This window comes from Numida meleagris, chromosome 10 (assembly GCF_002078875.1).
Source record: "Numida meleagris isolate 19003 breed g44 Domestic line chromosome 10, NumMel1.0, whole genome shotgun sequence".
In the NCBI taxonomy this organism is placed as follows: Eukaryota; Metazoa; Chordata; class Aves; order Galliformes; family Numididae; genus Numida; species Numida meleagris.
Genome location: NC_034418.1, coordinates 5,649,199 through 5,676,410, shown reverse-complemented (window position 1 = coordinate 5,676,410; position 27,212 = coordinate 5,649,199). Strand labels below are relative to the sequence as shown.

Genomic DNA, 27,212 nt, shown 5'->3' with positions numbered 1-27,212 from the left:
TGGGTACTGATAAATGTATAGCGCACTCCTATCCTGGTGCAGCACAAATCCTGTTCCATGGTATGTATACAACATTTAATTGCATGGTGGTGTGTCTGTAGAAAGTGGAGTTTGTTTACAATACTTCACTACTACAAAACAGGTTTTTTTTAATGAAGAACGCAGTTTAAAAAAATATTGTGCCACTTAATGGCAAATATCATGTGCTGGTGTTACAGACAGGGTTTCTAGCATGAAAGAAATGCAACAGGCCCATTTTACACTGCCAAATCCTGTTATCACTTTGCAACTCCTTTATACATCTAGAGGAGTACGAAGGAGCTGCAGAGCACAGAACAGGCTTGGCCTGTCTTCCATCTGAGCTCCGTCAGCAGCACGGAGCTGTAGCGCACGCCCGGCGTGTCAGCGGGATCTAAACTTGGGTTACATGTCACGAGCAGCGTTCCATCTCTGTACAGTGACAGGCTTCCTGAATGCCGTATGTATGTTGGTCAGTTTCCCTGCTGATGACAATGACAGCTGAGAACATAATCACATGGACTGGAGAAGTATTTTTAAATGTTTGTTTTTCAGCTACTAGGCACAGCCGTGTAGAGTCGTTCCTGGCTGCTGTTTCATTATCTCATTCTTAAAACGTGTCTGTCGACTTTTCTTCTTGAGCACGAGCGTGGCGTGCTCCGGTTCATACAGTCGTGTCCCACGTGTGATTTATTCATCGCCAGCGGTAAAGAGCAGAATCCTTGGGATAACGATTTCAGCACACGCGGACGCTTGTAGCGGTAGCGCAAAGGCAGCAAAACTCAGCTACAGATAGCCACCTGGAGGCTGAGCTCAGCATAACCTGCTGGCCTGCGTTCTGCTGAAGGAGGGAGACGGAACGCTTAAATCTTACTGTATTTTCTCCGCTGTTTATTCTTTACAAATTAAGCAACACTGAAAGGGAATCCTGCTGTTAACTGACCGCACCAACGGCCACGCCCGTGCGAGCCGCCCAGCTCAGCTCGCGGAAGCTCGCACGTGCCCGCTCCCGCCCGCAGCTCAGCGCTCGGGGCGCGCACACCGCGCCGGGCAGCGGGCGCTGCTGAGCCCGTACCGTGAGCAGCGGAAAGCGGGCGCTGCGGAGGGGCGGGGCGGCGCGGGGCGAGCTCAGAGCCTGCTTGTGCCTGCAGGGCTGCTCGCACCGAGCACCGCTGCCGGGTGGACTCGGCAGAGCCGCGCTCAGGTGACGGCACGCTCAGCCGCTCGGCTGGAGACGAGCAGCACCTGGCTTGCTAAGCCCCGTGTCCAGCCTTGTTTCCCGCACCTGCGGAAAGCCGCCGCCAGCTCGCGGATCCCCGCCGCCCCGCGGGCCCGCCCTCAGCGCGCGGCCCAGCGCGCACACCTGCTCTGCGCGCGCAGCCCGCCGCCATCGCGCGAGGAGCGGCCGCGGCCCACGCGCCCGGCCTGCCGCGCCGCCAATGGGCAGGCAGCAAGCACGGGCGTCAGCCAATCGGCTGCCCCGCAGCTCCCGATGGCCGGCCTCTCGTTCCGGGCAGCCAATCAGAACCCTCACTAGGGCCGACGGCCTCTCCCTCACCTCCCCGAACCCTCCTCTGCGGCTCACACAATCTTGACGACGTAGAAACCTCGAGTCCCCTCGTCACCGGGCGGCTCTCTCCGCCAATAACGTCGCGAAGCGGCTGCGGCGGCGCTTCCTGATTGGTCGCTGGGGGGGCCGGGGGGCGGGCCCGGCGGAGCGGCAGGCTGCGTTTCGGTGGCGGAGCTGTGCTGCGTCGAGGATGGGGCCGTGAGGCGGCGACGAGCAGGTGAGGAGGCGCGCGGGTGGCGGCGGTACGCGTCGCTTAGCGGCCTCGGGTAGGGGCGGCCCTCCCTGGGGGCCCGGCCGCTCCGCTCGAGCTCTTCCGGCGGCGCAGCGTCGATCCTCGAGCCCTTCCCGCGGCCCACGGAGCGCTCCGCGGCCGCCTCGCCCGGCCCGGGCCCGGGAACGATGGGAGGTGGGGAGCGGGGACCGGGCCGAGCCCTCGGCGCTCGAGTCTGTGCCGCGGCCTTTGGGGCGGAGCGCGCTTGGGGCCGCGCCGTGCGCTGCGGGAGCCGCGGTTGGTGCCGCCGGGGGTGGCGGTGGGAGGGGCGGCAGCGCCGGGGCTTTCCGCGGGTTACCGGCTGGGCTCGTTCTTCCTCGTGGGAGGAGCGTTTGTGTCAGAACGGTAACATCCGACCGCGTTTACTAGCACCGACGGCCTTTAAAGGGCATTTGCTTTTAGAAATGGTGAATTTATTTCTATCGGGCGATATTTGAGCTGATATTTTGAAGGAGCTTTTGATTTTTTCCTCGCTCCCGGCTGTGCCGCCCCTCCGAACGGCCCGGCCGCGCCAAGCACCTGCTGCCGGAGTCAGCTTTATAAATAACGCGCTTCTAGCGTGTGTAATTCTCGGCTGGCTTTTCTGTGCTGTCAGAATGCTTATTCATCGGTTCTGTTACCGTAGAATGGTGTGTTTAGCGTGCGAAAGCAGTAAGTAAGTTTTTAAAGATGTTTTTGTGTAGCGATAGCACGCCGGTAATGAACTTTGTTGCCGTGGAAAACTTGTTGGCACTTCGTTTAGTGGCTTTGTGCCATCCCTGTGGATGATGGGACTTGGAAAGACTGACCATGCACGGTATAAATAATTGTAATCTGATTGCAGCTATTAATGTGTTTTCCCACTGAATTCTTTACTACTAAGTGTGTTATGATTACATAACGCTGCAGTGGACCTGTGAGTAGAATTAGGGGGTTTGGTCGCTGCAAACAAAGCTTTACCTGATGTGTTCCTTGCTTTTCTTTTTAAGCTCTTGAGCGGGCTTAGTACGTTGTTTCCGTGCATACTTAGTGATATGGTTACTGCGAGTGAAATAAGGACCAGGGTCCTTGTAATATCAGGGGTAGTTGCAGTGTGCTGGGCACTGATGAGCTGTGTGGAAGGGCTTGTGAAAAGGGGGTTAAGTGCCTCAGCTGAGACCCTGCTGCTGCGTTATAAAGGACAGGGTGGTATCCGCTGTTTGCTCCATGTCTGGAAAAAGTAGAGGGGAGGAAAACGGGGCGGAACTCAGATAGAACTTGGGTTTGACATCTGAGCAGACCTGTAAAAACTCACGGTAGTTTAAGCACCCTTCTTTTAGAGAAAAAAGGATCCTGTTGTATTCTTCATCGCTTCTCTTACATAATGTTGCTGTTTCAGCCTGATGTTGGATTTTTGTTGTTAAATGGACTTTAATAATTGTTGATGATCATGTGTATCAGAACAATTGAAGCTTTTTTTTAGTTTAGCTTGTAGACAGACTGATGATCTGTATGCCAACATTTTTTTTCTTAAGCAAGATGCTGCCGTGTAGATGTAAATTATTTTGAAAATGGAAACGCCTCAAAAATGCGTAAATTCCTATGGAGTGCTTCAGCAGTGGTGTCAAATTGTGGCAGAGACTGGCCCCTGTGTGCGACATCTGGAAGATGAAATGTGCTGCACTGAGAGCTGGGATGGCTGTATCAGGCAGCCTTGCTTGGAGGCTTAGCAGGGCAGCACGGGAAGGCGTGAATTCCTGGTGGCTGAAGGAGGCTGCCTTGCTTACAGTTAAACTGCTCCTTGGCTGTTATTTTTCTTCACGTGAAAGAGTTAAAAACTTTCTTTAGGAATGTGGAAAATAATTTCTGCTAGGTTCTTTCTGATAGCTTCTGAAACAGGTCAGACTGGGTAGGGGAAATAGCAGTAGATCTTGTGGTACTTGAATGCCATTGGAGAAAGGATTTGGAGGAAGAGAATAGCAAGAAGTGCTGGGACGAAACGTGTTTGCTTTTTGTTTACTGAAGTTATACTCCAACTGAATGCAAACTGGCTTTGGCACTGCAGAGTGGTGATGCAGCAATTTATGTGAGGATATCTTAACTTTTATGGGACTCTTCTCGCCCTTCAGCAAAAACCAAATCCTGTTAAGGTATTGTAGGTTCTTCATGTATCCAATATGCTCTTAACTGTAACAGATGTATGTATGAGGGCTGCTCCAAAAATAATGCCTCCTATTTTATTATGTTGACCCATGATGTGTGGCGGATGTTGGCAGTACAGCAGTAGAGGCTGAACCTTCCCACCAATATTCCACTACATGTTGTTGCGGTGTGACAGATGGCAGCAGAGGGGTACTGACAAATGGCGTCTGCTGTGGAAGTGCAGGTGAAGCAAAGAGGAGCCTTTGAATTCTTCATGCAGAAAAAATGGCACCCACTGGTGCTTGCTGAATGTTGATGGCCACCAGGTGGTGGGTTGTGTGTTTCAGCAGTGGTAACTGAGACATGAAAGACAAGCCATGTTCCTGATGGCCATGCAAAGCTGTCACAGAACAAAATGAAGAGCATCTCCATCAGCTCATCTGTGCAAACTGGTGGATTATGACCAGGGAACTGTGTGTAGAGCTGAGTATCAGCTTCAGGGTGTTGGAAACAGGGGTGGCAACGTTGAGATATCACAGAGTTCGCCAGGTGGGTCCCACAAATACAGAGGAACAGAAAGAAATGATGACATGGGAATTCCCTATTAAAGAAAAAGTTCAAGATGCGGCCCTCAGCAGGTCAAGTGGTGCGTGGTGTCTTTTGGTATGGAAAAAGGGGGGATCCTGGATTTCCTGGAGCCTGGACAAGCCATTAACTCTAACTGCTACATTGTGACACTAAGGCCTAGGAGAAGAAGATTATCTTTCTCTTGCAACACAGTATCACCAGGGCGCAGTCTATTTGAAGACTGCAGAGCACTTTGTCGGCCTTAACTGGACTGTCCTGCCATACCGACTGTATAGGCCGGATTTGGAGCGTTCTGACTTCCATCTGTTAGGGCTGGTGAAAGGTCCACAATGTGGGCAATCATCTTGCTAGCAGCTGTGCCATTATAGCAGCTGTGAAACAGTGGGTCACCTCCACAGGTGCAGGCTTTTATGAGTGGGGCATGCAGGCTCTTGTTCATCAGCGGTGAAAATGCATGGTGAATGGTGGTAACTATGCTGAAAGACAGTGTTTTGTAGGTGAGCATTTGCTTTATCAGATAGTGTTATTGTGCTCTCCATATCCATTGTAGTCTCCATGGAAATAAAGAGGAGGCATTACTTTTGGAGCAACCTGGGTATATGTATGTTGCTTGTATTTCTGCTACCATGAGCAATGAAATATTCTTAGATACTTTTTAAGTTTACTGATTGTGAGCTGTAATTCTTAGCATAATATTTAGCAAAGGTGTTTTCTTCCAGACTATATTAACTGATGTATTTCCTACTTAGCTGAAGTGAATTACCGTTCTGAAATGGTAAAGAAAGCTGCTGGATTTTTATGCGTAATGGAATGCTTCAGCACTGACACAATTTGGCTTTCATGCATTGTTTATTGCTTACTGTAACTGCCCATCTATTGCTTAAAAATGACGATGGCAGACGGGTAGAACTTCCATTTTCTGTTCGTCTGTTACATTGACACAATTTTCTACTTTGCTGAAACAAAATGTTATGTGAGATGACAGATGTAGTGCACTTTGTCAGAAGTACTCACTGAGCATGAGGAAAGGTCTTCCTAGCAAGAAGCTTCCATAGAATACAGTTGGTGAGGATATCTTTTTCCAGTTCATTGGAAATTGAGATTTTTTCCTTTCACTCGCGTGATTCCTGCGTTTCAGTACACTTTTTTTCATAGCCCCTTCAAGGAAACAAGGGAGGGAAATGCATAGCATTAACAAGCACAAGTGTGTGTTTGTATGGTCAGTGGGGCTGTGGCTGTTTAGGGGCTGATTTTGCTGAAGTGTTTTTGCTCTGTTGGAGGAGTGGTTGTGGTCACAGGTTTAAATGATTTTCTGTTATTTTACTTAAGCTGGGGAAATGCTGCTAGTCTTAAATTTGCCTTTGTTTCTGTTTCTCCTAGGCCTTCTGCTCTGGATTTGGTTCTTCACAATATGAAAACTGAATCGTTTCACAAAGTGTGCACCTCCCAGTAGAATTTTTCAAGATCAGTAGCTGTATATCAACAGCTTGCTTTTTTTTTCTTGAAAACTTCTGTGCAACTTCTGACGTTGCAATCACAATGAGTTCAGGGTTATGGAATCAAGAAAAAGGAAGTTCGTCCTATTGGGAAGAGCGCATCTTCTACTTGCTTCTCCAAGAATGCAGTGTCATAGACAAACAGACTCAGAAACTACTGAAGGTGCCCAAAGGCAGCATCGGGCAGTTTTTCCAAGACCGTTCTTCCTTGGGACACTCCAGAAATATTCCTTGTAAAGGCAAGAAACTACAGATTGGATTAAAGATTCTGGAACAACCTCATGCAATTCTGTTTGTGGATGAGAAGGATGTTATTGAAATAAATGAAAAGCTAGCTGAACTGCTTTTGGCAATTACTAACTGCGAGGAAAGGTACAGCTTGTTTAAAAGCAAAAGCAGGCTAACTAAGGGCATCCAAATAGATATCGGCTCACCTGTTAGAGTACAGCTTAGGTCGGGAGAAGAGAAATTTCCTGGAGTTGTTCGTTTCAGAGGACCCTTGTTGCAGGAAAGGTCCCTGACAGGGATATACTTTGGAGTAGAGCTGCTGGTAAGTTTCTTGCTAAGGGAGAGCATCGCGTATTTTGTAAGATGAACTGAGAATGCCTTTTGAAGAGGCAGTTGTAACAGAATCTAGCAGCTTTGCTACCCCTCCACACAACCCCTCCAACTGTGTAACCCTCAGTCTTTTCATAGATAGCATATCTGTGAGATCACACCGTATCACATCAGCCTTGTATGCTATGCATTTAATGAAGAGACGGGCTGGCAGAAAGACTTGAACATATGCTGCTTCTTCCAGTCTAGAGAGAGTTAATTTCTTACATTTCCATCGTGGCAAATAGCTGACTCTCGGATTTCTGTTGCGTACTTTGGTTTTCCATGCCTGTGGCAGCAGCGCCAAGATACAGTCCGTTAGCGTGGGCCTGGATTTTAGGGCTGTCACAGAGCACAAAAATTCAAATGACAAGTAAAAAGCTTTCTGCCATTTAATCCCTTAGGATAGACAGTGTGTACATTTCCCACAAAGTCTGATTTCTTCTCCCAGTGTAATGATAGTTCATCAGGCTAATTCATATTGTGGGTTCTCCGGATCAATGGATTATATTACTGTTTTTGAAGTAGCCTGCATTGGCACAAAATACACTGCTTTTTTTTCTTCTCCCTCTGATACTTAGGAAGAAGGTCGTGGCCAGGGCTTTACTGATGGACAGTACCAAGGCAAGCAGCTTTTCAGATGTGATGAGGATTGTGGGGTTTTTGTTGCTTTGGACAAACTGGAGCTGGTGGAAGAAGATGACAATGAACTGGAAAGTGACTATGCAGCTCCAGTTGACGCAATGCAGGTAGAACTTCCTCCTCTGGAGATCAACTCCAGGGTTTCTCTGAAGATAGGAGAGAGTATAGAGTATGGGACAGTTATATTCTGTGATGTCTTACCAGGAAACGAAAGTTTAGGATACGTTGTTGGAGTGGACATGGTAAGAGAATAATCCAACTTTAATAACTTTTGCATGTGTGTTAGCTAGTAAATGACATGCAATATAAAAGAAGAAACGTTATCCACAAGCTGCTTCAGTGGAGGCTGACCTAAAATGGGAAATAAACAGTAGTGCTCAAAAATGTTCCTTGGTAGTAATTGTTTTTTTGTCAGTAGGTAAATAGTACCCTATTTGATGTTAATGCTTCAGGACAAATATTCTGGTTTCACCAAGGAGCCTCCACTGAGCCACTTGCAGTGTTCCATGTCAGTCTTCACGTAACAGCGTTGAATGTTTGTCTTGTGAGACTGGCTTTGTTCTGCCTTTGAAAAAATAATTAGGTTGCATTCCTTTTTGGTTAGTTTTTTTTTTCATGTAGCTTTGGTTTGTTTGTATTTTAGTTTGTACTTAAAATTCAACATTTAAAGGTTGATGTTTCTAGAAAACATGGAGTTTTGTAGTTAAAATTAGAAACTCAAATTTCTTTAAATGGACTACTTACAAACTTTTGGCAGTTCAAGGGTGCTTTTCAGACCAGGTGCTTCAATTTCCTTGATTGCTGCAGCTGTTACTTAATAGCACTAGAACTGTTCTAACTTGTGTAAAATAAATGGGTTTTAGAAGAGGAATGATTGCTCAAATAGGAGGTATTTCAGAAAAGAACAGAAATGTTTGCCTTTAGAGACTAATGTTTGGCTCAGTTTGTACAAAAAAGTTTGTACAGAAAAAATATTCGCTGTCAAACTTTGAATTTTGCTTTTTCCCGTAAATGGTTTAACATGTTCCTAAAGACACCTGTTCTGTGTGCCCTGATTTTTTTCTTGGGATACATATAACGTGTTTTTCTGTTTTTAGGATAATCCTATTGGAAACTGGGATGGAAGATACAATGGCATACAGCTATGCAGTTTTGCAAGTGTTGAAAGTACCCTTCTTTTGCATATCAATGATGTAATACCAGGTATGCTCTCCTTTCTTAATCCTAAGGCAGACTGATAACGTCTCAGCCTAGGCACAGTTATGAGATTAAAACAGTACTGTGGAGTTACTGTATCCTGAATTCACTTGAATTAGTTTCTGTTCTCTTCAGTTTCTTCCTCCTGTTTGTTTCAATCTCACTAATGGAAACCATTCTAATATTGAACAGTGTTCATTTCAAATTGTGTGGGATCCAATATAGGCATACCTAAGCATGTGAGAGGTGACAGTGGAAATCATTCTTGAATGTTTTTCGAGTCAAGGAATTTAAATACTGTGGATCATTAAGCATTTCTTCCTTGGGTTGAAACGTATTGGCAGCATTATTTACGCATTCTGTGAGTAAATACTTGAAAAGTTTCTGAAAAATCCATAGCAAGGCTGTGCAAAAATTCTCCATTCCCATAATCCAGTTAACTTGTGACAGCTGTAATCCTGTAATTCCTCTTCTGAAGTAAGAAAATAGTTTTCACGTTATTTATTTGTGCTCTATCTGAAATCAGGTACCAGTGAGAGCGTGGTTTTGTCCAACACGTCGCTATTGTCCCTCCTCTCTTCAGCCTGGCCAGCTTTTCTTAAGTTCACCTCCTACTTGTTGGCTTGGAGAGAGACCTGTTTTTGGGCCCTCTTTTCTCTGGAGAATCCAAGGAAACATTTGCTGTAGTTCTGTTTGTAGGGGGAAAAAGCCAAGAATTTCATTCATTTTCTGTAATGTGAGCATGAAATGTACGCTGAAGAATCTGAAGTCAATCTTTTTGATATGCTAAACAAATGCAGAATTGGAATAAGTAATGATTGATGCTATGGAAACAAATCCAACCAATAGAAGAAAACGTTGGTTGTGTACCAAACAGTTTTACCCCCTTCAGTTTGAAAACTTGATGGCAGACCTTTAAGCAGTTGCATTTCAAGCTGAATTTTTGTGTGACGTAGTAAAGGAAAACTAATGTTCCATTCATATGTGCCATCTTAGAGACTGTGTCCCAAGACAGGAGGCCTCCCAAGCTTGCCTATACTGCAAGAGGTGGTGGTGATAAAAGTTTGTTCAACCATAGTAAGCCAAAGGCGACAGGTACGTGTGAGAGGTGATTTCTTAATGTAAGATCACAAATTTATATTGCCTGGGGAAAAACATTGCCTTACACTTCCTTTATTTTCGCAGTTACTTATCGAGTTAAATTTCTCGGAAGTAGTGAATACACAGAATATTTTCATCAACTTAATTTTCTTTCTGAGGATAGTTTGTAGTTTCCTAAGGTTTTTTTTGTTGAAATGTACACACAAGTTGAGACTACTCAAAAACCGTTTTGAGGTTTAGCAGAAACTCAAGGGCATGTTACCTCACAGCCCTGTCCTCTCCTGACACTGTGGTTGGTTTGTTTTTAAATAGAGTTTGCTGTTGACTTTCTTCTGCTTAAGAAACTTCCAAGTATTTAACCCTGGAGCAGATATTTTTAATAACAAATTTGTTAATTTTGCTCTGATTCAAAACCAAAATGAAGTTTTATAAAATACAGGCTTATTTTGACTCTTGTTTTGGCTAGATTTTTTCTAAGGGGGGGAGTGAAAGGAAATAATATATATATGTGTGTACATACATATTTTTAAAAGGCATAAATCAAAATGCAGTGTCATCTTATTTCTGCTGTCTCTTTTGGGCTGTGGAATACTAATGATGGGATGTATGCTCTGCGAGCTGTTGTTCTCCCTTGCATCATCTGCTAACAGAGATGGATGGCCTTCACTGAAGTAGCTGTGGTTGTATGTCAGCACGAGTTAAAGCTGTGTGGAATTGGATCTGTAGTTTATTTGCCTATTCTAAAACTTTTTTTACTTTTAAAAGCAAAAATTAAAAAATGCTTAAAATAAATGTTTCTCAAACTGCTTTCTTATGTCCATAACTCATAGTAATGGAAAACTTGTGCTTGTGGGTGGCTTTCTGCCTTTTCAGATTCCTACCTTTAACTTTCGATTTGGGTGATTGATTAATGTCGGGGTGAACTGCTACCTGGTTGCAAGCTTAGAACTGTTACTTTTGATGCAAGAGTTTGCTGCTTTGTGGAAGGGCAATCCTGTTGTTCTGGAATTACAGTGACAAATTAAGCTCTCTTTCATAGTGTAAGCTAACGGCAATGAATGGCTTCAGTACAACATGCATTCTTTTCCAGGATCTACCTCCGAGCCTGGAAATAGAAACAGATCTGAAGTCTTCTACACATTAAATGGCTCATCAGTTGACTCTCAACCTCAAGCAAAAACAAAACCCCCATGGTATATCGATGAAGGTAATGAGAGATGATAGTCTTTCGTGTAGGCATAAATTTTATTTCAAAAAAAAGTATGTTATGTATGTTCTTTACATAAAACAATTATGAATTTACAGCAAAACAGCTGGAACATGTAGAGGAAAACATACTCTGTTGTAAAGCATTTCAGAGCCCTAGTGGAAATATACAGTCTTAATTGGCAGACCTATTTTCATCCTGCATGGAGATTACATCTTGGCAATGTATTTGCAGCACTGTGGGAATGTCTTGCAGGCTGAATAACAGCTTAGCAGGAAGACAAGATGCTCCTTGTTGTAGGCAACTGTATACAGTAACTGTATATTGTGTGTCTTTTTCTTAATATTGTAGTTCCCTTAAATCTGTAATGCTGCCATGCTAGCTGATGAGTCTTGACGTAGGAAAAAAAAAATCTGACTGTGGTCACATTTATACACATCTGAGTATTTTAAATTATTTTTATAAAATCTCTCTGAATTCCTGAAGCGTGGCTAAAACTAGGAACGCTGATTTACAGTGGAAACCTCTAGCAGAAGTAGGCCCTGCATTCTGTGAACCATAAAAGAAAATTGGTTAAAATTGTTCATGGTGGCCTAACAGATGTCAAGCGTGGAAATATATTTACAAATTAGTTTATTGTATTTTTTTTTACAAAAGTGGCTTTTACTCTGTAAATATTAATTGTGTAGCAGAGACCACAGAGAGAGATGAGAGTAGATGGAAAACATCTGTGTTATTACATCTAGTTGTGATCTCATTAATTAAGCACTACATTAGTTGTGGCTCATTTAAACCCTTTATTCTCCATGGACACAGATAGATTCCCTGTACTAGAACCAAAATACATTGTGGTGCAGCCAAGGGGGAAAAAATGCTTTTCCAGTTGCAAATCATGTCCATAAACAATTACTCATTTCTGTATTAACTGTGATCCAAGCTCTCTCCTCAGTTGTTCAGTGGTCCTAGTTTGGTCCTCTACACTAATAATCCTTGGGGCATCCAAGGCAATCTTTGCGTTTAAACGCCAGTTCTGCCTTGATTTACTAAAACACACGCTGACTTTAAGCCTTCCTGTAATTTCTGGTGAATGTCTTTGTGCTGCACGTTTCCATTGGTTGTGTGATAGAAGTTGTAGGGGTATATAGTTTTTTCCTCACCATGCTGTCTCCGGTGTTGTGAAATGACAAACATCTTCCTGCGTGTCTCCAGCTTACTGCTTCCTTTAATGGACACCCATTGCATGAGATATAGTTGCAGATATATTTATTGATTTGACAGCTAAGCCTCCCCTTTGGTAAGGAGAGTGAGGTGCCCCAAATAAAACCCGAGTTAACATCTTGTTTTTGATTCTTAACAGTTGCTGAAGACCCTGCAAAATCTCTTACTGATTCATCTCCTGGATTTGGGCATTCTTCACCACCGCTGCAGCCACCTCTAACAAACTCTGTGACTACAGAAAACAGATTCCACTCCCTCCCTTTTAGTTTGACAAAAGCATCAAGTACTAACGGTGCTATTGGACACAGTCCTCTGTCTTTATCTGTTCAGTCAGTCATCGGTGATGTAAATACTACAGCTAACCAGGAAAGTCCATCAACAGGAGGCCCTGTTGGTAACTCGCATGGTCTTGAAGCAGGTTCCTTGGCTGAAGTTAAAGAAAATCCCCCTTTCTATGGAGTAATCCGCTGGATAGGCCAGCCCCCTGGGGTAAATGAAGTGTTAGCTGGACTGGAACTGGTAAGTATCATCTGATAAGTTATGATTCACATTAATATTAACTATCTGCTTTATCTTTGAGAGTTGGTGCCTGTATACTTTGCAGTAGTAGTCAGTCTAGAGGAAAATTTGTCTAAACTTCCTATGTGATCTCCTTGTAACACAGGTGAAATCTCAGATGGGCTCTGACTTTCATGGCTGCCCCAGGCCTTATTCTGTTAATAGGCTCTGAGGTGGCTTTGTGCTGCTAAGCATAATTGAATCAGAAGGACTGGAGGTGACTAATTTGCTTTGTAGGTTACTTGCTTAAGTGGAGTGTCCTTTGTCCACCTTACTTACTGAGCTTGTCACTGGGGCAAAAAGCCCTGTGCTATTTAAAGGTTCTATGATGTACAGTTCTGTGTGGTTCTTTTTAAAAAAAAAAAAAAAAGTCCCAGGTGTAAGAGTCTCTAGGGTATGTGGCACACCAGCAGGCAGGCAGCACCAGAGTCCATCAGCAGAACTGTAACACTGATTTTGGTAATCGATGGTAGCAGTATTCTTGTCTGACAGACAAGTGTGTTGTGTTCCTACCAGCCCTTCATGAATTCAGTTGCTGCAAACATGAGTTGCTTTTATGTACTTAGAGTTACTCCCTAGTTGCTGCCATAGTGGTGAATGGCTGTCACTTATTAACGTGTGTGTGATTAGAATAATCTAGGTTGGAAAAGGCTTTCAAGATCATCAAGTCTAGCTGTCAATCTGACCTACTGGGTCCTATCACTAAATTGTTAGGAATGTGGGGTTCATTATTTTGAGATAATTTTTGATAAAATTTCAGATAAAGTAGTGTTCAGTTATATGAAACAACAAACATTTTTAGCAAAGTAAGTGAGAATGCAACTGATATTTCAGCTGTTGGAAAAATCCTGATGTTTGTGGCTTCTTTAGGTGAAGCCCGATGTACAGTTTGCCACAGGTGTTAGCATCTGAAGATGATTTTTGTTAGACTGGACTGTTGTGCCTGTTTGTCATGCGTTTCTGCATTAGAACCTAGCAGTTTTTGTAAGGAATAATACACCTGAAATCATGTTATCAAGGATATTTATTGATTATAACTTGCTATACTTCAGATCTAGCTTGTATTGTCTTCCTTGATGTGTGTGTCGTGTGTGGAAGTATTCACGCTTCCAATGCTTAATGATTTTAATAGAGTTCTGAAAGATGCTTGGTAGTACAGGTGTGCTTTTCTTACTACAGAGGGGATCTGGATTAAGGGGCTAGCTTCGTTAAAGTGCTTAAAGTTGAGCAGGTTTAATTCTCACTCTCATTTTCCACCTCCCCCAAGTTTCTTTTGAAAAAAATGCAACTCTTAATTTAATTTAATGTAAACTACACCTCAGCTGAGGCTTTGTACACTGAAAAGCAGCAACATTGCTAATAAAGCTTCAGAGTACTCGAAGGGTGATTTGTGGGTAGATATTTTAATCAAACATCTCATTACAGAATTGTGGAAATATGAAAAAAGAATGAATTCTCACTTTAATTTTCAGGAAGACGAATGTGCAGGTTGTACAGATGGAACATTTAAAGGAACTCGATACTTCACTTGTGCTCCAAAGAAAGCCCTTTTTGTTAAACTGAAAAGCTGCAGACCAGATTCCAGGTTTGCATCCCTACAGCCGGTCTCCAATCAGATCGAACGCTGCAACTCTCTAGGTATGCACTGAGCTTCTGCTTGTTGTTCATTTATCAGCTGGGAGCTGACATGGGGTTTGGTTTCATCAAACACTTGGAGATCTCTGTAAGCGTTTCTTAAATGAGGGTCATGAATAGGTAATCAATCTCTACAGAACATAATCCTTGTCTGGATTTTTGTGCTTAATTGCAATTTAAGGAAATTTCATAGAACCTGGGGATTTGTTATGCTGTATATTTTTTACTTTAGAAACTGTAAAGCAGACTTGTTGAAAATGATATTTGCAAATCCAGCAATGTGAGAATGCAATATCAGAAATAAGTTATATTTCTGTCAAATGACTTCTTTTCCTAAATACTGAAAGAGTGTATTTTGTGATGAAAATTAGTGGTGGAAAACCTATTTTTTCTTTCTAACTTTATTAGCTTTCTTGGGTCATGTCATTTTGCTTGGGACAACAGCAAAGGATAAAGCCTCTCGGTATTAGCAAGGTGGTGTGAACAGGGCATTTAAACTGAGAATTTCACTCCTACTGGACAAGATTAATTCAGTGCTGCAGGCTAGCTGAAGTACTCCTGTGTGCACTGTGTGGAATGTGAGGCCTTGTTCACTTTCTGGAAGAGTGTGAGTCTTAGCTATAATAAAATGCTATTCTGGTCCAGGAAATGAATGTTTTGTGCTAAGGCAGCAGTTTAGCTATAAACCATTAACAGGAAAATCTCAAGGGGGTTAAAATTGGAGGCTTTAAAGTGTCTTTTGAAAAAAAACTTTCAGCCTTTGGAGGTTACTTAAGTGAAGTGGTAGAAGAAAACACTCCTCCAAAAATGGAAAAAGAAGGTTTAGAGACAATGATTGGAAAGAAGAAAGGTATCCAGGGTCATTACAACTCCTGTTACTTAGACTCCACCTTATTCTGGTAAGTTCACAATTTGTATAGTGGCATCCCGAGGTGTGGGTTAGTGGGAGGTATGCTAGAAACACAGAACATGCAATCCTTGTTGTAATATTCTGTTTTTATTACTGTGTGGCTTAAGAAGTCATGCATTGCACTCTTTAGCACATGCTATGCTCTTTAAATTTGAAAAAGTTCTATCAATCACCTGTGTGTCCAAATTGTACTGGCCTTTCAGTATTTACAGGGAGTTCATAAACAGGAGGGAAATCAACTTTTTACAAAGGCAGACAGTGATAGGATGAGGGGGAATGGTTTTAAACTCAAGGAAGGGAGATTTAGTTTAGATGCGGGGGGAAGTTTTTTACTGAGAGAATGGAACAAGCTGCCCAGAGAGGTGGTGATGCCCCATCCTTGGAGGTGTTCAAGGCCAGGCTGGATGGGGCCCTGGGCAGCCTGGTCTAGTGCTTGATCCAGCGACTGGCAGCCCTGCCTGCAGCAGGGGTTGGAACCTGATGATCCTTGAGATCCATTCCAGCCCATGCCGTTCTGATTCATACGCTTCTTGACTGCGTGAGTCCATGGACTTCTGAAGGATTAGAGAGTATATGTGGGTGGGAAGGGGCCAGGGAGGAACTCTTTTAACCTGCTTGCAGAATCCTGCCTTAGTAACTGGTTTTGTGTTCTTCAGGTGTGAGGGTATGGGGTTAGAGTGGACCTTTACTACTTAGTACAGCTGTGTTGTCTTGTGCCTGTAGTTATCTCATTTTGTGCTTGTTTAGTTCTTTAATACTTCCTGTGGCTTTGCTTGGCTCATCTTATGTTGCTGAGGCATCTGAATGGTTCTGTCTTCAGAATGGAAACCAACCTGCCTTCTTTTCTTCGTAGCCTGTTTTCGTTTAGCTCTGTTTTGGACACTGTGTTACTCAGACCTAAAGAAAAGAATGATGTAGAGTATTATAGTGAGACTCAAGAGCTATTGCGAACAGAGATTGTGAATCCTCTTAGAATGTAAGTAGAGACACAAAGCCTGCTGTGTATACATTCCTGTTGCAAACCTGCAAAGTTTCCCTAGCTGTTTTTTTTTTTTAATTAAAAACTGTTCTTCATAGTAAACTTCATCAGTGCTACCTGGAAACAGTTGCACACTGTTTGGTGATAAAATACCTACGTTAGTCTGTATTTGGAAATAGAATAAGCATAAAACTTTTGTAAAATTTGTACAAGAACACTGATAAATGAGTTACATTCATTTATAATTTCTATATTTATTATCTTTGTTATTGCTGTTCTTGACAACAAAAGTATTTGGGTCAACTTACATAAAGTTTCACAGTGTCATAGACTTCTAGGGGCTTACAAAGCTTCATTCTGCAAGTGATCAAAATGCTTTTATTAAAATAGGAAAATAATTTCATAATTTCTCAGGTATAATGAGCAAAGGGAATGTGGAAAAAATCTTTATTATATGTTATTTGTCTTCATACCTTTTTTCTTTAAACCTGCCAATAACAAACACAATTCTGAAATTCTGTGGGCGGTCTGAATATTTAGGAAGCTTTTCCTTGGATTCCTGGAGGAAAATGCTGGCTTCTGAACCATTCCCTTCCTAGTTTGCCTGGCGTATTCCAGGCTTCTGTAGTGCAGGTAGTGGGGTGCACACAGAGTAGCAGCAATCTCCAGTGGCTGAGGGGACCGCAGGGGTTACTCCTGCCTTTCCACTGCACTTAGAACATTGTCTGTGCTTTCTGTAAAGTTATTGCTGAAAGCATCAGCTCCTCAGATCAGAAATATAGTTCTGTATCTTTCTCAAATACAGTAATTTTCTTTTAATTACCCCCACGGTGCTGTTGTATGATGTTCTGAAAACGATGCATTAAGTGGTGCAAATTACTGTGAAAACAAATCAGATGTAACTGACTAATCAGAAACAGTTCTGGGAAGTCAGAGTTTAAAAAACCCTCTTTTAAGAGTTATGCAGGAACACTGAGTAATGTTCCACTATTTATAGTGCTTTTAGAAAACTGGGAGTCAGGTGAGTATGAGGAGTCAGTACTTAGCCCTGTGGAAACACTGTACAGTTGCCAACAGATCTACAAGGCTGTGCTTCAGCATTTGAGTGAGTTTTTTCTTCTCCTCTGACTTGATTACAAACTAGCTAATAGCTTGTTAAACCTGTTTATCTTAGATACGGATATGTATGTGCTACAAAAATAATGAAACTGAGGAAAATACTTGAAAAAGTTGAGGCTGCATCAGGATTCACTTCAGAGGAAAAAGGTAACTGGGAACATTTTTCCTTTCAGATTTGTAAGATTTGTACTGCAAAGAACTTAAATACATATTATTATACAAAATAAAACACTGGAGCAATAATATCTGTACCAGAGACTTGAGTGACGATGGTAAAAAGGTCTATTTTTCTTTTGCTTCCTCTATTCTATAAGGAAGCCCCTCACTTTATCAGTTTCTGCATCCAGTCATTTTCTGACTGGATTTATTGCTTTCCTGTGCCCATGTCTCTGTGAAACAAGGCACTCCCTTCTAGTAGTTAGGGGAGAGCTCCGAAACAAAGACTGTGGTAAGGTTGTGGTCTCTGTCCTCTTTTAAAATGTCACTTTGCTTCCTTTGATCTTCCACCACAACATTTTGTTGCCACAGTGGTTATGTAGTATTCTAAGAAATAAAATGTGTAACACGTTAGGAAAACCAAATCTCAATCTTTTGATCTGCTGCTGCATACAATGATTAATTAACATTTTCAGCATGTAGCTGTTCTGATTTTGCGTGGGAGAACACCACTTTCTTTGAAAATGCTAAATGCTGAAAACCAATGTTTATTGCAGTTAGTGGCAGGAAGAAAAAAATAAAACTGCTGGTGAGTAGATCTCTAGGAAACTAGTGGTGGTTTGTTCTTGATTGGAGAGCTCATTCTCTAGGTTAGATGAACTTTGTCATACTGTGTGTTTTCATACAAGTGTTCACTGTCATGTCTCTTCGCCTCTCCTCTTCAATTTCTCAGTTGTATTTTGAAAGCTTTTATTTCTCCTGGGGAAAGAGAAGTGTGGAACCAAAGGATTCTTCTGAAATACAGAGTGTCCTTGCAATCTGTACTGTTAGCCTGTTGAGAACATTTGTCTTTTATTAGGGCCATTTGACATCAGAAGAGTAAAAAGAGGTTTGTGCCACGAAGATGTTCACAGTTTGTCATAACCATACCTTGAAATTTCATGAAATTATACAAATGAACCTTTGTATTTCTTATTTGAAGTGTGGCAACTTTCATTCTTAAATACTGCATCTTTTTGTCTATTAAGAAGACTTTATTTTTTTCCCAGATCCAGAAGAATTTTTAAATATTTTATTTCACCATATTCTAAGAGTTGAGCCACTGCTGAAAATAAGGTGAGTCTCTTCTTTGTTGAACTCATCTGTCTGTAGAGGCTGATGGGACGGACAATCTGTTGCCTTTCTTACTGAGATGTCTTTGACTTGTGATTGTTATTGCTAATAAGGTTAATAAAGTTACACTGACAAACTTTGATGGTGTTCCCTACCATTTTGGTAGGATGTGTTTTTTCCCTATTAATCTGTTATTGCAAAAACTCAACCTTGTCATGGCATGAGTACTGGACAAAGATTCCCTGTCCTAGAACTGCTTATGGGGGGGAAGCCTTAGTGTATTCCTATTAGTTGTGCTAGAGAGAGACTAGTGTAAGAACACCTTGTTACTGAGGCCTACAGCTTATGGCTACTTAGTTATTTTAGGGACAAGCTGCAGGGTTTCCTGAATCGGTGTTTAAGCCATGGAAGCAGACTTGTATACTTCATGGCTCATGAAAATATTTCAGTGGCTCACCTTGATCAAGGTTTGCTTCTCTAACTTCTGAAAAAGTAACAGATGCTGACGTGCATGTAAGCCTTCGCTCTGGCTGTGGCACTACAAGGATTCATCTGTCACAGCTGAGATCGAGAGGAAGGGATTGGTGCACACTGCTGACATTCTGCTAGCTGGCACCTGATGTTTTCAGGTTCCTTGCTGTGTTCTGTGGCATCAGCAATGCTGCATTTCCCATAGGTTTTCTGACCTTTCTTTATCCCAGGAATTGTATAAATAAGAGCTGGGTAGCCTCCAAGTATTTTTGAGTTGGTAATTCAGTAATATAAAAATGTCTTTAAAGTATACTTACATGGTGCTTTTGTTTCTTAAATAAGTTTTTCTACAGTCAGTCCACATCAAATGTTTGCCTGTTACTTAAGACTTTTTGTTGTTGCTGGCATTTTTTTAAGCACATATATTTCAAAGTGGAGAGGATGTTATATAGACTATTTTCTTGTCGTTAATCTTTTCTTTGCAAAGTACAGCTGTTCTTATGGTAGATCTGATTTTTTTTTTTTCCCCTCTGAAATCTGTTCTTAGATCAGCAGGTCAGAAAGTACAAGACTGTTACTTCTATCAAATTTTTATGGACAAAAATGAGAAAGTTGGAGTCCCAACAATTCAGCAGTTACTGGAGTGGTCATTCATCAACAGCAACTTGAAGTTTGCAGAGGTTGGTGACGACTTTTGCTTTGTTAGAAATGATGATAGCTACATACTGACCCATTCAGCAATGGGAGAAAGGTGGGATTGGGTATGAAAGGAAAATGCAGATGTCTTGGAATGTTGGAGTGGTCAGTGGTACAGGTTCCCTACGTTACAAAAATAACTTACAGTTGGCTTGATGTTACCAAAATGGCTTTGATCTGTTTAGCCAAAGAACTACTAAAATAAAACTCTTTGGTTACTGTTGGTGAGTTCCCTTAAGGACTTTAAAAAAAAAAAAAAAAAAAAACACCCTACTTTTAAATCTTTGTTTTTACAGGAGAATGTAGTTAAGTATTTAATATAATGCTTGAGCATCACTGGAACTTAGGACATGGGACAATGAATTAGATGCTAGTTTCCTGAGTTTAGCTGTAGATTTATTTTTTTTCAGAGACTTAATTTTGTCTTGACTTCTTTGTTAACTTTTAAGACAATGGGCTGCAAGTCTAAATAACATCTAAATGCACTTATAGCATGAGATATATCTCTAACTGTAGATAATTTAATCTTTTTCAAGCTTGCCTGATTATTGATTACTCTTCATGTAGGCACCTTCTTGCCTGATTATTCAGATGCCTCGATTTGGAAAAGACTTCAAAATGTTCAACAAAATTTTTCCATCCTTGGAGCTAAATATAACAGATCTTCTTGAAGACAGTAAGTATGCAGTATTGGGTTGCATAAGGAAAGAGAAGTTTTGAAAGTGACTACCCCAGTGGAAGTACCTCAGGCAGTTTTTAAGTACCTGTGTTCAGAACTGACTAGCATGTATGCCTGTAACACGTGGTGATGGTGCGTGTTTAGCTGTAAATCTCACTTCTTCATTTTTATTTGCAGGCCTAAATTTCTCACACTTGTTGCCACTGAGTTTAGTGTACTGCATTACCTAAGAAAGAACTCCTGGTTCTAAATTTAATACAGTAATTAATAAGACTGCGAAAGGTTATTAGAATAATCATCTCTGTTCTGAAACTGTCACGATGTTTTCTTTCACTGTTGTGGCCATCAGCTTATGTTATGCATTTGTTTGCTGATGTTGACAGAGGTAAAGACCAATATAATGAGAGAACTATTTCACTATAACAGCCTGTTTTCACTTGTTCGTGAGCTGATGTAACTTCATTTTTATCACAGTTTGCAACTTCCCATTTTTAAAACCTTTTCTTCTTCCATGTTGTTAAAGAGAAGAAATTAAATGCAGTTTCTGCTTTGATTACCAATATGGTTTTAAGCCTTTCATAGTATGCTCTCTCCCTGCGAAGTAATAATCCTTCTTTTCCAACCCTTCTTCTTAGACAACTTAAAAAAGACTCCTAAATGGTAGACTAATATCTTGTTTAACAATGCAGCTCCTAGGCAGTGCCGTATTTGTGGAGGGCTTGCTATGTATGAGTGCAGAGAATGTTATGAAGATACTGACATTTCGGCTGGGAAAATCAAGCAGTTCTGCAAAACCTGCAATACACAAGTAAGCTGCTGTCTGTTCTGCATGGGTTTACCCCAAATGGCACATGCTGTAATAAGGAAAATGTAGTGAGTGTTAGTGAACTGCCCTGCCAGGGAAGGCTGTAGCCTTTGTGGCGAGTTGGGAAGGCTGCATGACCCTGTAATGTGTTCCCAGTATTCTTTAAAACATGGTTTTACATTTTACTTGTTAGAACTGGGAAATAATTTCATGATATAAAACCACATTTAATGTTTAGAGCTGTTTGGTAATTTGAATGAAGCTGTCAAATTCATGGCTTATTTTCAAGTCTTGATCATATTAGAAAATTCTTTTGTTAAATCTGACTTCCCTTCTTAGGTTTGATTTTTTGGGGGAAATACTGGCCTACAGTGGTGGGGGTGAAAAACAGAATAAATGTTTGCTATTGTTACTTGGCAGTTGCTTCTCTGATACCATTAGTCTTCAGCAGTACTGTTCTTCTCAGCTTTGTCTGCCACTGAAACAAATAATCTCGTTGGTTTTTCTCTTCTGAAATATTACTTCAATTGTAGGTTCATCTTCATCCTAGGAGACAGAGTCATAAATTCAATCCATTGTCACTCCCTAAAGATCTGCCAGACTGGGATTGGCGACATGGCTGTATCCCATACCAGAAGATGGAGTTGTTTGCTGTCCTCTGCATAGAAACAAGCCACTATGTAGCTTTTGTTAAGTATGGGAGAGATGACTCCGCCTGGCTTTTCTTTGACAGCATGGCAGATCGGGATGGTACGTCTTTAATTTATTCTCTTTTCTTTTTTTTTTTTTTTTACCTGTGTTACTGTTCTAAATTTTAGTGCCTATTTCCTGCCATCTGGAGATACTAATATCGTCTCACTTGAAGCATTTAATGCTGGGACATTAATCGTGACCCAGCCTTTCCTTAGCACATTGATATCATAGCAGACTTAAAGTGTGTGGTCTGATTTTTCAGCAAAATTGGATGTCTTATAAGTAGATGGTTTCTACTTATTTTTTCCAGAATTAACTGGAGAAATCTTCCAGTAGGGCTTTTTATGGTTTTCTATACTTTGTAAGTTTGGCAGAGAGAATTTATTTAAAACACCACACTGCAAGAACGTGTTCATTCAGTCTTTTTTAAATGGATGTACACCATTAGCAGACAGTTTGCAAATATCACTTCTATTGCTTTTGCTTAAATGACTTAGTGAAGTTGTTTGGAATCACAGAAATAACCTTGCAAAATCTGTGCCACTCCTTTGAATGTCTGTAGAGTTAGCAGTGGGAAACTTACCCTGTAACAAATACCAGGAAAACAAATATTCTCTTAGCTATTGCTGGATTAAGCAGTATTTAAACAAGGACTTTAATTTTGATGCCTGTGAAAAAACAGTAATAGATGCAAGTGTTGGACTGAATACAACAGTTCTTTGCATGCAGAATTCTTGAGTCCCTCCATGTTTTGGTGTCATTTTTTAAATTATTTTTTTAATTATTGTTTTTATTCTGGGGGGAGGTTGGGAGAAGACTTGCCTCCTGCCATAAGTGACACTGCTGCAGGATTAAGGTCTTCTTAACACCCACATGGCAATAAAGCTTTGTTTTGAAGGGCTTGAAATGCGTATGACTTAAGTCTGTTAAGAACCACTGTATTCCGGGAATGTAGGATCACATGAGATCCTGCTGAGCTTAGTTTTTTGCATCACAAATATTTCTCTTCAGCTGGCGTTATAAGCTAAAAAGCACTGCTAGGAGCAGTGCCATGGCTGTCCATACTTTACTCACTTTACATTACTCCTCTTTCAGTCTTGCAAGGCAGATAGAGAGAGTCCTGGCTTACAATTTCCTCTTACTTTATTAACAATACTTGCCGCTTCATTAACAAATCCAGTAGCATGCAAGGTGGAGTGTGTGTTCAGCTCACTATCCTGAAGTTGTATGGAATTTGTACTGTCAGTGTATGCACCCTGAGTGCCCTTCCTGTGGCAGGGTTCTGGCGTGGTACTTGCGTGTTTGTTTTTGGCAATGGAGCTTGCAAAGCAAGTTTTCCAAATAAGATGATAAATTAATACCTTGCAATTTTATTTCTTACACAGAGAAATATTTCAGATGCATGGATGCCCCATTAGAAAAGCAAGTAATTGTGGTTGATATTACTTTTTCATTATCCTTTGAAGTCTGTGCAGAACAAATTATGCAGTAATTTTCTTTAAAGGCTAACGCAAATGCCAATTCCTTGGCTTGTGATTCTGTAATTTCTCTGGAGCAAATATGCTTTTCTTACCTTTTTACAAACCCTGAAGTCCAAAATGACATGCTTACATTTTTTTTTTAGAAGGCATTTTCTAGAATAAGTGATGCTGTTGTAATTAAAGTACATTACGAAGGGTAAATGTATGTAGATGGAATCCTAATCCTCATCTGTTTCTTTCCTCATGCATAAAAGGAGGTCAGAATGGCTTTAACATTCCACAAGTTACCCCATGTCCAGAAGTTGGTGAATACCTGAAGATGTCTGTAGAAGAACTGCACTCACTGGATTCCAGAAAAATTCAAGGTTGTGCACGAAGACTGCTTTGTGATGCTTACATGTGCATGTATCAAAGTCCGACAATGAGTTTATACAAATGAACAGTGGCCTCTGGAAAACTGAAGAAACAATACAGAGATTTCTACTGTTGCGTTTTCTGCTTTTTTTTGTTAGTTTTGATGCAACCGTTGCTGGCGATGGATGCGATGACGAGGAAGAAGACTCTGAGAACAAAAGGATTGCTGTTCCAAAAACTACAGGTGGAGTTCTGATGGAAGTATTTAAGCATTTTGCACTCTAGGAAGTGTGCTTGTGTGTGTTTGTTTTATAAACAAAGTCTAAATGAAGATACTAAAACTTAAAGCTTTAAGTGCATTCATTATAGATGGACATTAAAAAAAAAATACGGAGTTATTATCAGGAGAAACCTCCTTAGTCCATTGAGAATGTAAGATGTGGTGTTACTGCTTCTATGGACCAAGGATAGTTGTTGTTTCTCTCCCCCTCAGCGCTGCCTTTTTAGCACCATCAATTCTTCAAGAGAATAACTTCAGTTTTAATAAGATAACTGTTAAACTGTTCATTGCGTATTAATGCTGTCCTGTTAGCCGTCTACTACTGCATTCTTTTCAGTTCGTACACTTACTTACATCTTCAAAAAATCAATGTCCATTTAAATATCTCAGTTCCTGTCCTATGAAAGTCAAGCACACTGATTTGCTATTTGGGAAGTCAGCATTTTTGGAGAGGAGAAGAGGGTAGTCAGGGGAAGGCTAACTGCTTACACAAAACTAGCAAGGCAAGGTTACGTATCTTTTTCTAACTACATTTGTAAAGAAAGCAGACTGGAACAGATCATCAACTATATACAGATGAGTGGAGGACAAAATAAAATAAGGATTGCCTCAGGGAATGGTATTGAAATGAACTCAAGTTCTTGGTGAAACAAAACTGACTTCTATACAATACATTAAGCTACTACCTAGGAATATATCTCACATCTGGCTCTTGATGTCAGGATTAGCAATGAATATTCAAAATCTCTGCTGAGAAAAATGAAACCAGGAATAAAAGGAGATCGGAGTTGCACAACATACCAAGTACTTAACGAAAACTAATTTGAAAAGCTGCAAAACTTACTTGTATTGTGTAAAATACACTTGGAAGTCCATTGGTTCCTGTTTGCAATGAAATGTTTTTGGTTTTTTTGTTGCTTCTAAGCTACTACTGTAGCTAAATGCTATATATATGTGTACACAGTGAAATCTGGTTGTACAAAGGAGTTATATGAGTTGCATATATATATGAGCTGTACATTTTCAACTTAAGATGTTTTATATGGAAAACTTCCTCCTTGGGATCAAGTCTGTAGAGACAACGTAACAGGAAAAGCTGCTTTATCCGCTGTTTTAAAGAGGATGGAGAATGATCCTGTGTTGTAGAAAATGTTACTTTGTGCTTCTTGAACAAAAATCTCCATGGGGGATGTGCTCTACCATGGGGTTGTGCTAGAGCAAGGTACGGAAGTGCTCGAAGGCCTCATCTGTCAGCTCTGTAAAGAACAAAGGTGGGCTGAGAGCACTGCTCTGTTCCCCAGGCTGCTGCATGAAGTAAGTGTGGTCTGAGCTTGCACTCTCAAGAGCAAGGAAGTTTTTTTTGTTACCGCTGCTTTTGCCTCTAATAATCTCCTGGCTTCCAAGGCCCCTTGCCTTATTTATCTCATCTGTGCTCTGTGGTAAGATGCTGATTCTCTAGTTTCAGTACTACTGTGAGTTCTTAAACTCCTTTTCTCCTGAAAAATTCCTCTAAGGCTTTATTTACCTGTGGACTTCTGTCAACAGCTGTCAGTGGTGGGGTCTGTTTGTCAGCCATGGTTCTTCCTGGGCTCTGGGGCAACAGCTGCAAGTTCTCAGATATGTTGACAAGATGCCACAGAAGCAGTAGGTAGGGACTGTAAGGTAACAGAGACAAGGCAGCTGATACTTACGTTACAATGCGAGCACAAGGCGTGATACCCCATCCTGTGGCTCAGTATGGAAGTCAGCCACAGCCTCGGAGAACCACAGCTAACCGAAGGTGAAAGTTCTTAAAGTAAAGTAGTACTTACTTCACAGTGCTTCTGAACAAGAACCAAATAAAGGCTTTACAAAATGAACAAGCATAAACTCCAAAAATGAGACCAATGTGAATGTCTAGATTTCTTCTCCCTAGATTTACTTTCTAGTTTTCCTTATGCTTTATCTTTCATAGGGCATACATAGTAAGGCTACTCTTGTGCTATCTCCCCACGTGTGTGTACCACACTGCTGAAGGTCTGGGTAAGCCTTCCATCTTCTGCCTGAGTTCAAAGAACAACTTGGAGCTGCTGTGGCAGAGGGAAGACTTGGGCCTGGCAAACATTAATTTTTTTTCTTGATAATGATCCTGTAGCAAATTCAAATGATCCTTTTTCTTGCTTCCCCCCACCCCCCCGAATATTTTAACAACAGGACTGAGTTGAAGTAGATGGGTGTGGACAGATGAACTGCTTGGCTTCCGGGCTGCAGTTTTTCTCATCTGCCTGCTCTATGGTAATCTAGCAATGTAAATGAGTTGTCATAGAAACGAACTTTGGTTTCCTATCTCAGGAAGGATTACACAGCAAACTGATTTCACTGCAAAAGGAAACTTGTAAAATAAGTTACAGAATTCAGCATGTGTCGAAGGGGGATTGAATAAACTAATCTGGGGAGAGCCTGCATTTAATACATGCATTTCTGGTAAATGTAGTGCCCCAAATGTAGTGACTGAGCAGCCAACTTTGATGTATGTCATGTACTGGGGAATGTCCCAGTTTTTTTTTTTTAATATGGAGGATGCACCCATAAATTAATAGCATGCACTCAGATGACTGCTTCATGTCTCACCTCTCAAATCTGGCTAAAAATGGCCTTAATGGATGAGTAGGAAAGCATACATGGCCATGCATACATACAAGATACTGTTCCTAACGCCCTGCCAACAATTATTCAAGTAAAGCTGGAAAAAAAGACCTAGTGCTTACCAATAAAAAAACCCAAACCCCAACACACTGTGGGCTACATCAGAACACTGGTGTCTTTTGGTAACTGGAGGAAAAAAACTGCAAAATCATCTATCTTCAGTTAAAGGGTTTTTTTTTTTTAATATGTATGTGTTACTGGCTCTGCTCTTGAAAATGTAGTACTGTGTTTTACTAAATAGCTTGAGCGATTGCTATTTTAAGCAAGTACTACGTGTAACAGGAGTTACTCATACAAATGGTTGGTTCATTTCAATGCACTTATTTTTCTTGTGCACTTTATACTCCACTGAATAGATTAACCTGGTCACCACGCTCCCTAGTGCCAGCCTGTACGATATGAAGCTGGGGCATGGTTTGCTGCAGATTGCAACTTGGTGGTTTCGGAACCGAGTTGGTGTAAAAAGCAGCTTGAAAGCTTTGTGTATTTTTACCACTGTAACAAAGCATGTTCTCTCTGTTCTTGATGTTTTGCTAAATAAACATCTCATGTTTCGTGCACAAATCATCTCTTTAAACTTACAAACGCTGTCT

The 27,212-nt window shown here is 41.2% G+C and overlaps 1 protein-coding gene and 2 long non-coding RNA genes across 9 annotated transcripts in view; 1 reads left to right on the top strand and 2 right to left on the bottom strand.

Annotated features, from left to right (window-relative positions):
• Nucleotides 1,668-27,183, top strand: CYLD (CYLD lysine 63 deubiquitinase). 3 transcript variants are annotated; one of them, XM_021408595.1, is made up of 17 exons: nt 1,668-1,805; nt 5,928-6,593; nt 7,222-7,389; nt 8,380-8,485; nt 9,476-9,574; nt 10,671-10,787; nt 12,145-12,524; nt 14,036-14,201; nt 14,956-15,097; nt 15,962-16,084; nt 17,262-17,353; nt 18,412-18,478; nt 19,494-19,626; nt 20,210-20,318; nt 21,011-21,129; nt 21,660-21,876; nt 23,555-27,183. In XM_021408595.1, the coding sequence occupies exons 2-17, from the start codon at nt 6,087-6,089 to the stop codon at nt 23,737-23,739; spliced, it is 2,730 nt and encodes a 909-aa protein (XP_021264270.1). In that variant the 5' UTR covers nt 1,668-1,805; nt 5,928-6,086; the 3' UTR covers nt 23,740-27,183. The 3 variants fall into 3 exon arrangements, with proteins under 3 accessions (XP_021264270.1, XP_021264268.1, XP_021264269.1); XM_021408593.1 differs by having other exon boundaries at nt 7,222-7,524; XM_021408594.1 differs by lacking the exon at nt 1,668-1,805 and adding an exon at nt 2,421-2,510 and having other exon boundaries at nt 7,222-7,524.
• On the bottom strand, nt 15,477-21,666 carry LOC110404386. 2 transcript variants are annotated; one of them, XR_002442212.1, is made up of 3 exons: nt 21,540-21,666; nt 16,396-16,444; nt 15,477-16,005 (listed from the first exon to the last, which is right to left on the bottom strand). It is a non-coding gene; the product is annotated as an uncharacterized LOC110404386 (long non-coding RNA). The 2 variants fall into 2 exon arrangements; XR_002442213.1 differs by having other exon boundaries at nt 21,562-21,666.
• LOC110404383 overlaps nt 25,460-27,212 on the bottom strand; it is a 203,447-nt gene continuing 201,694 nt past the window's right edge. For all 4 annotated transcript variants that reach the window (XR_002442204.1, XR_002442203.1, XR_002442202.1 and 1 more), the window contains one exon: nt 25,460-25,589. This is a non-coding gene — a long non-coding RNA (uncharacterized LOC110404383). The remainder of the gene's footprint in view (nt 25,590-27,212) is intronic.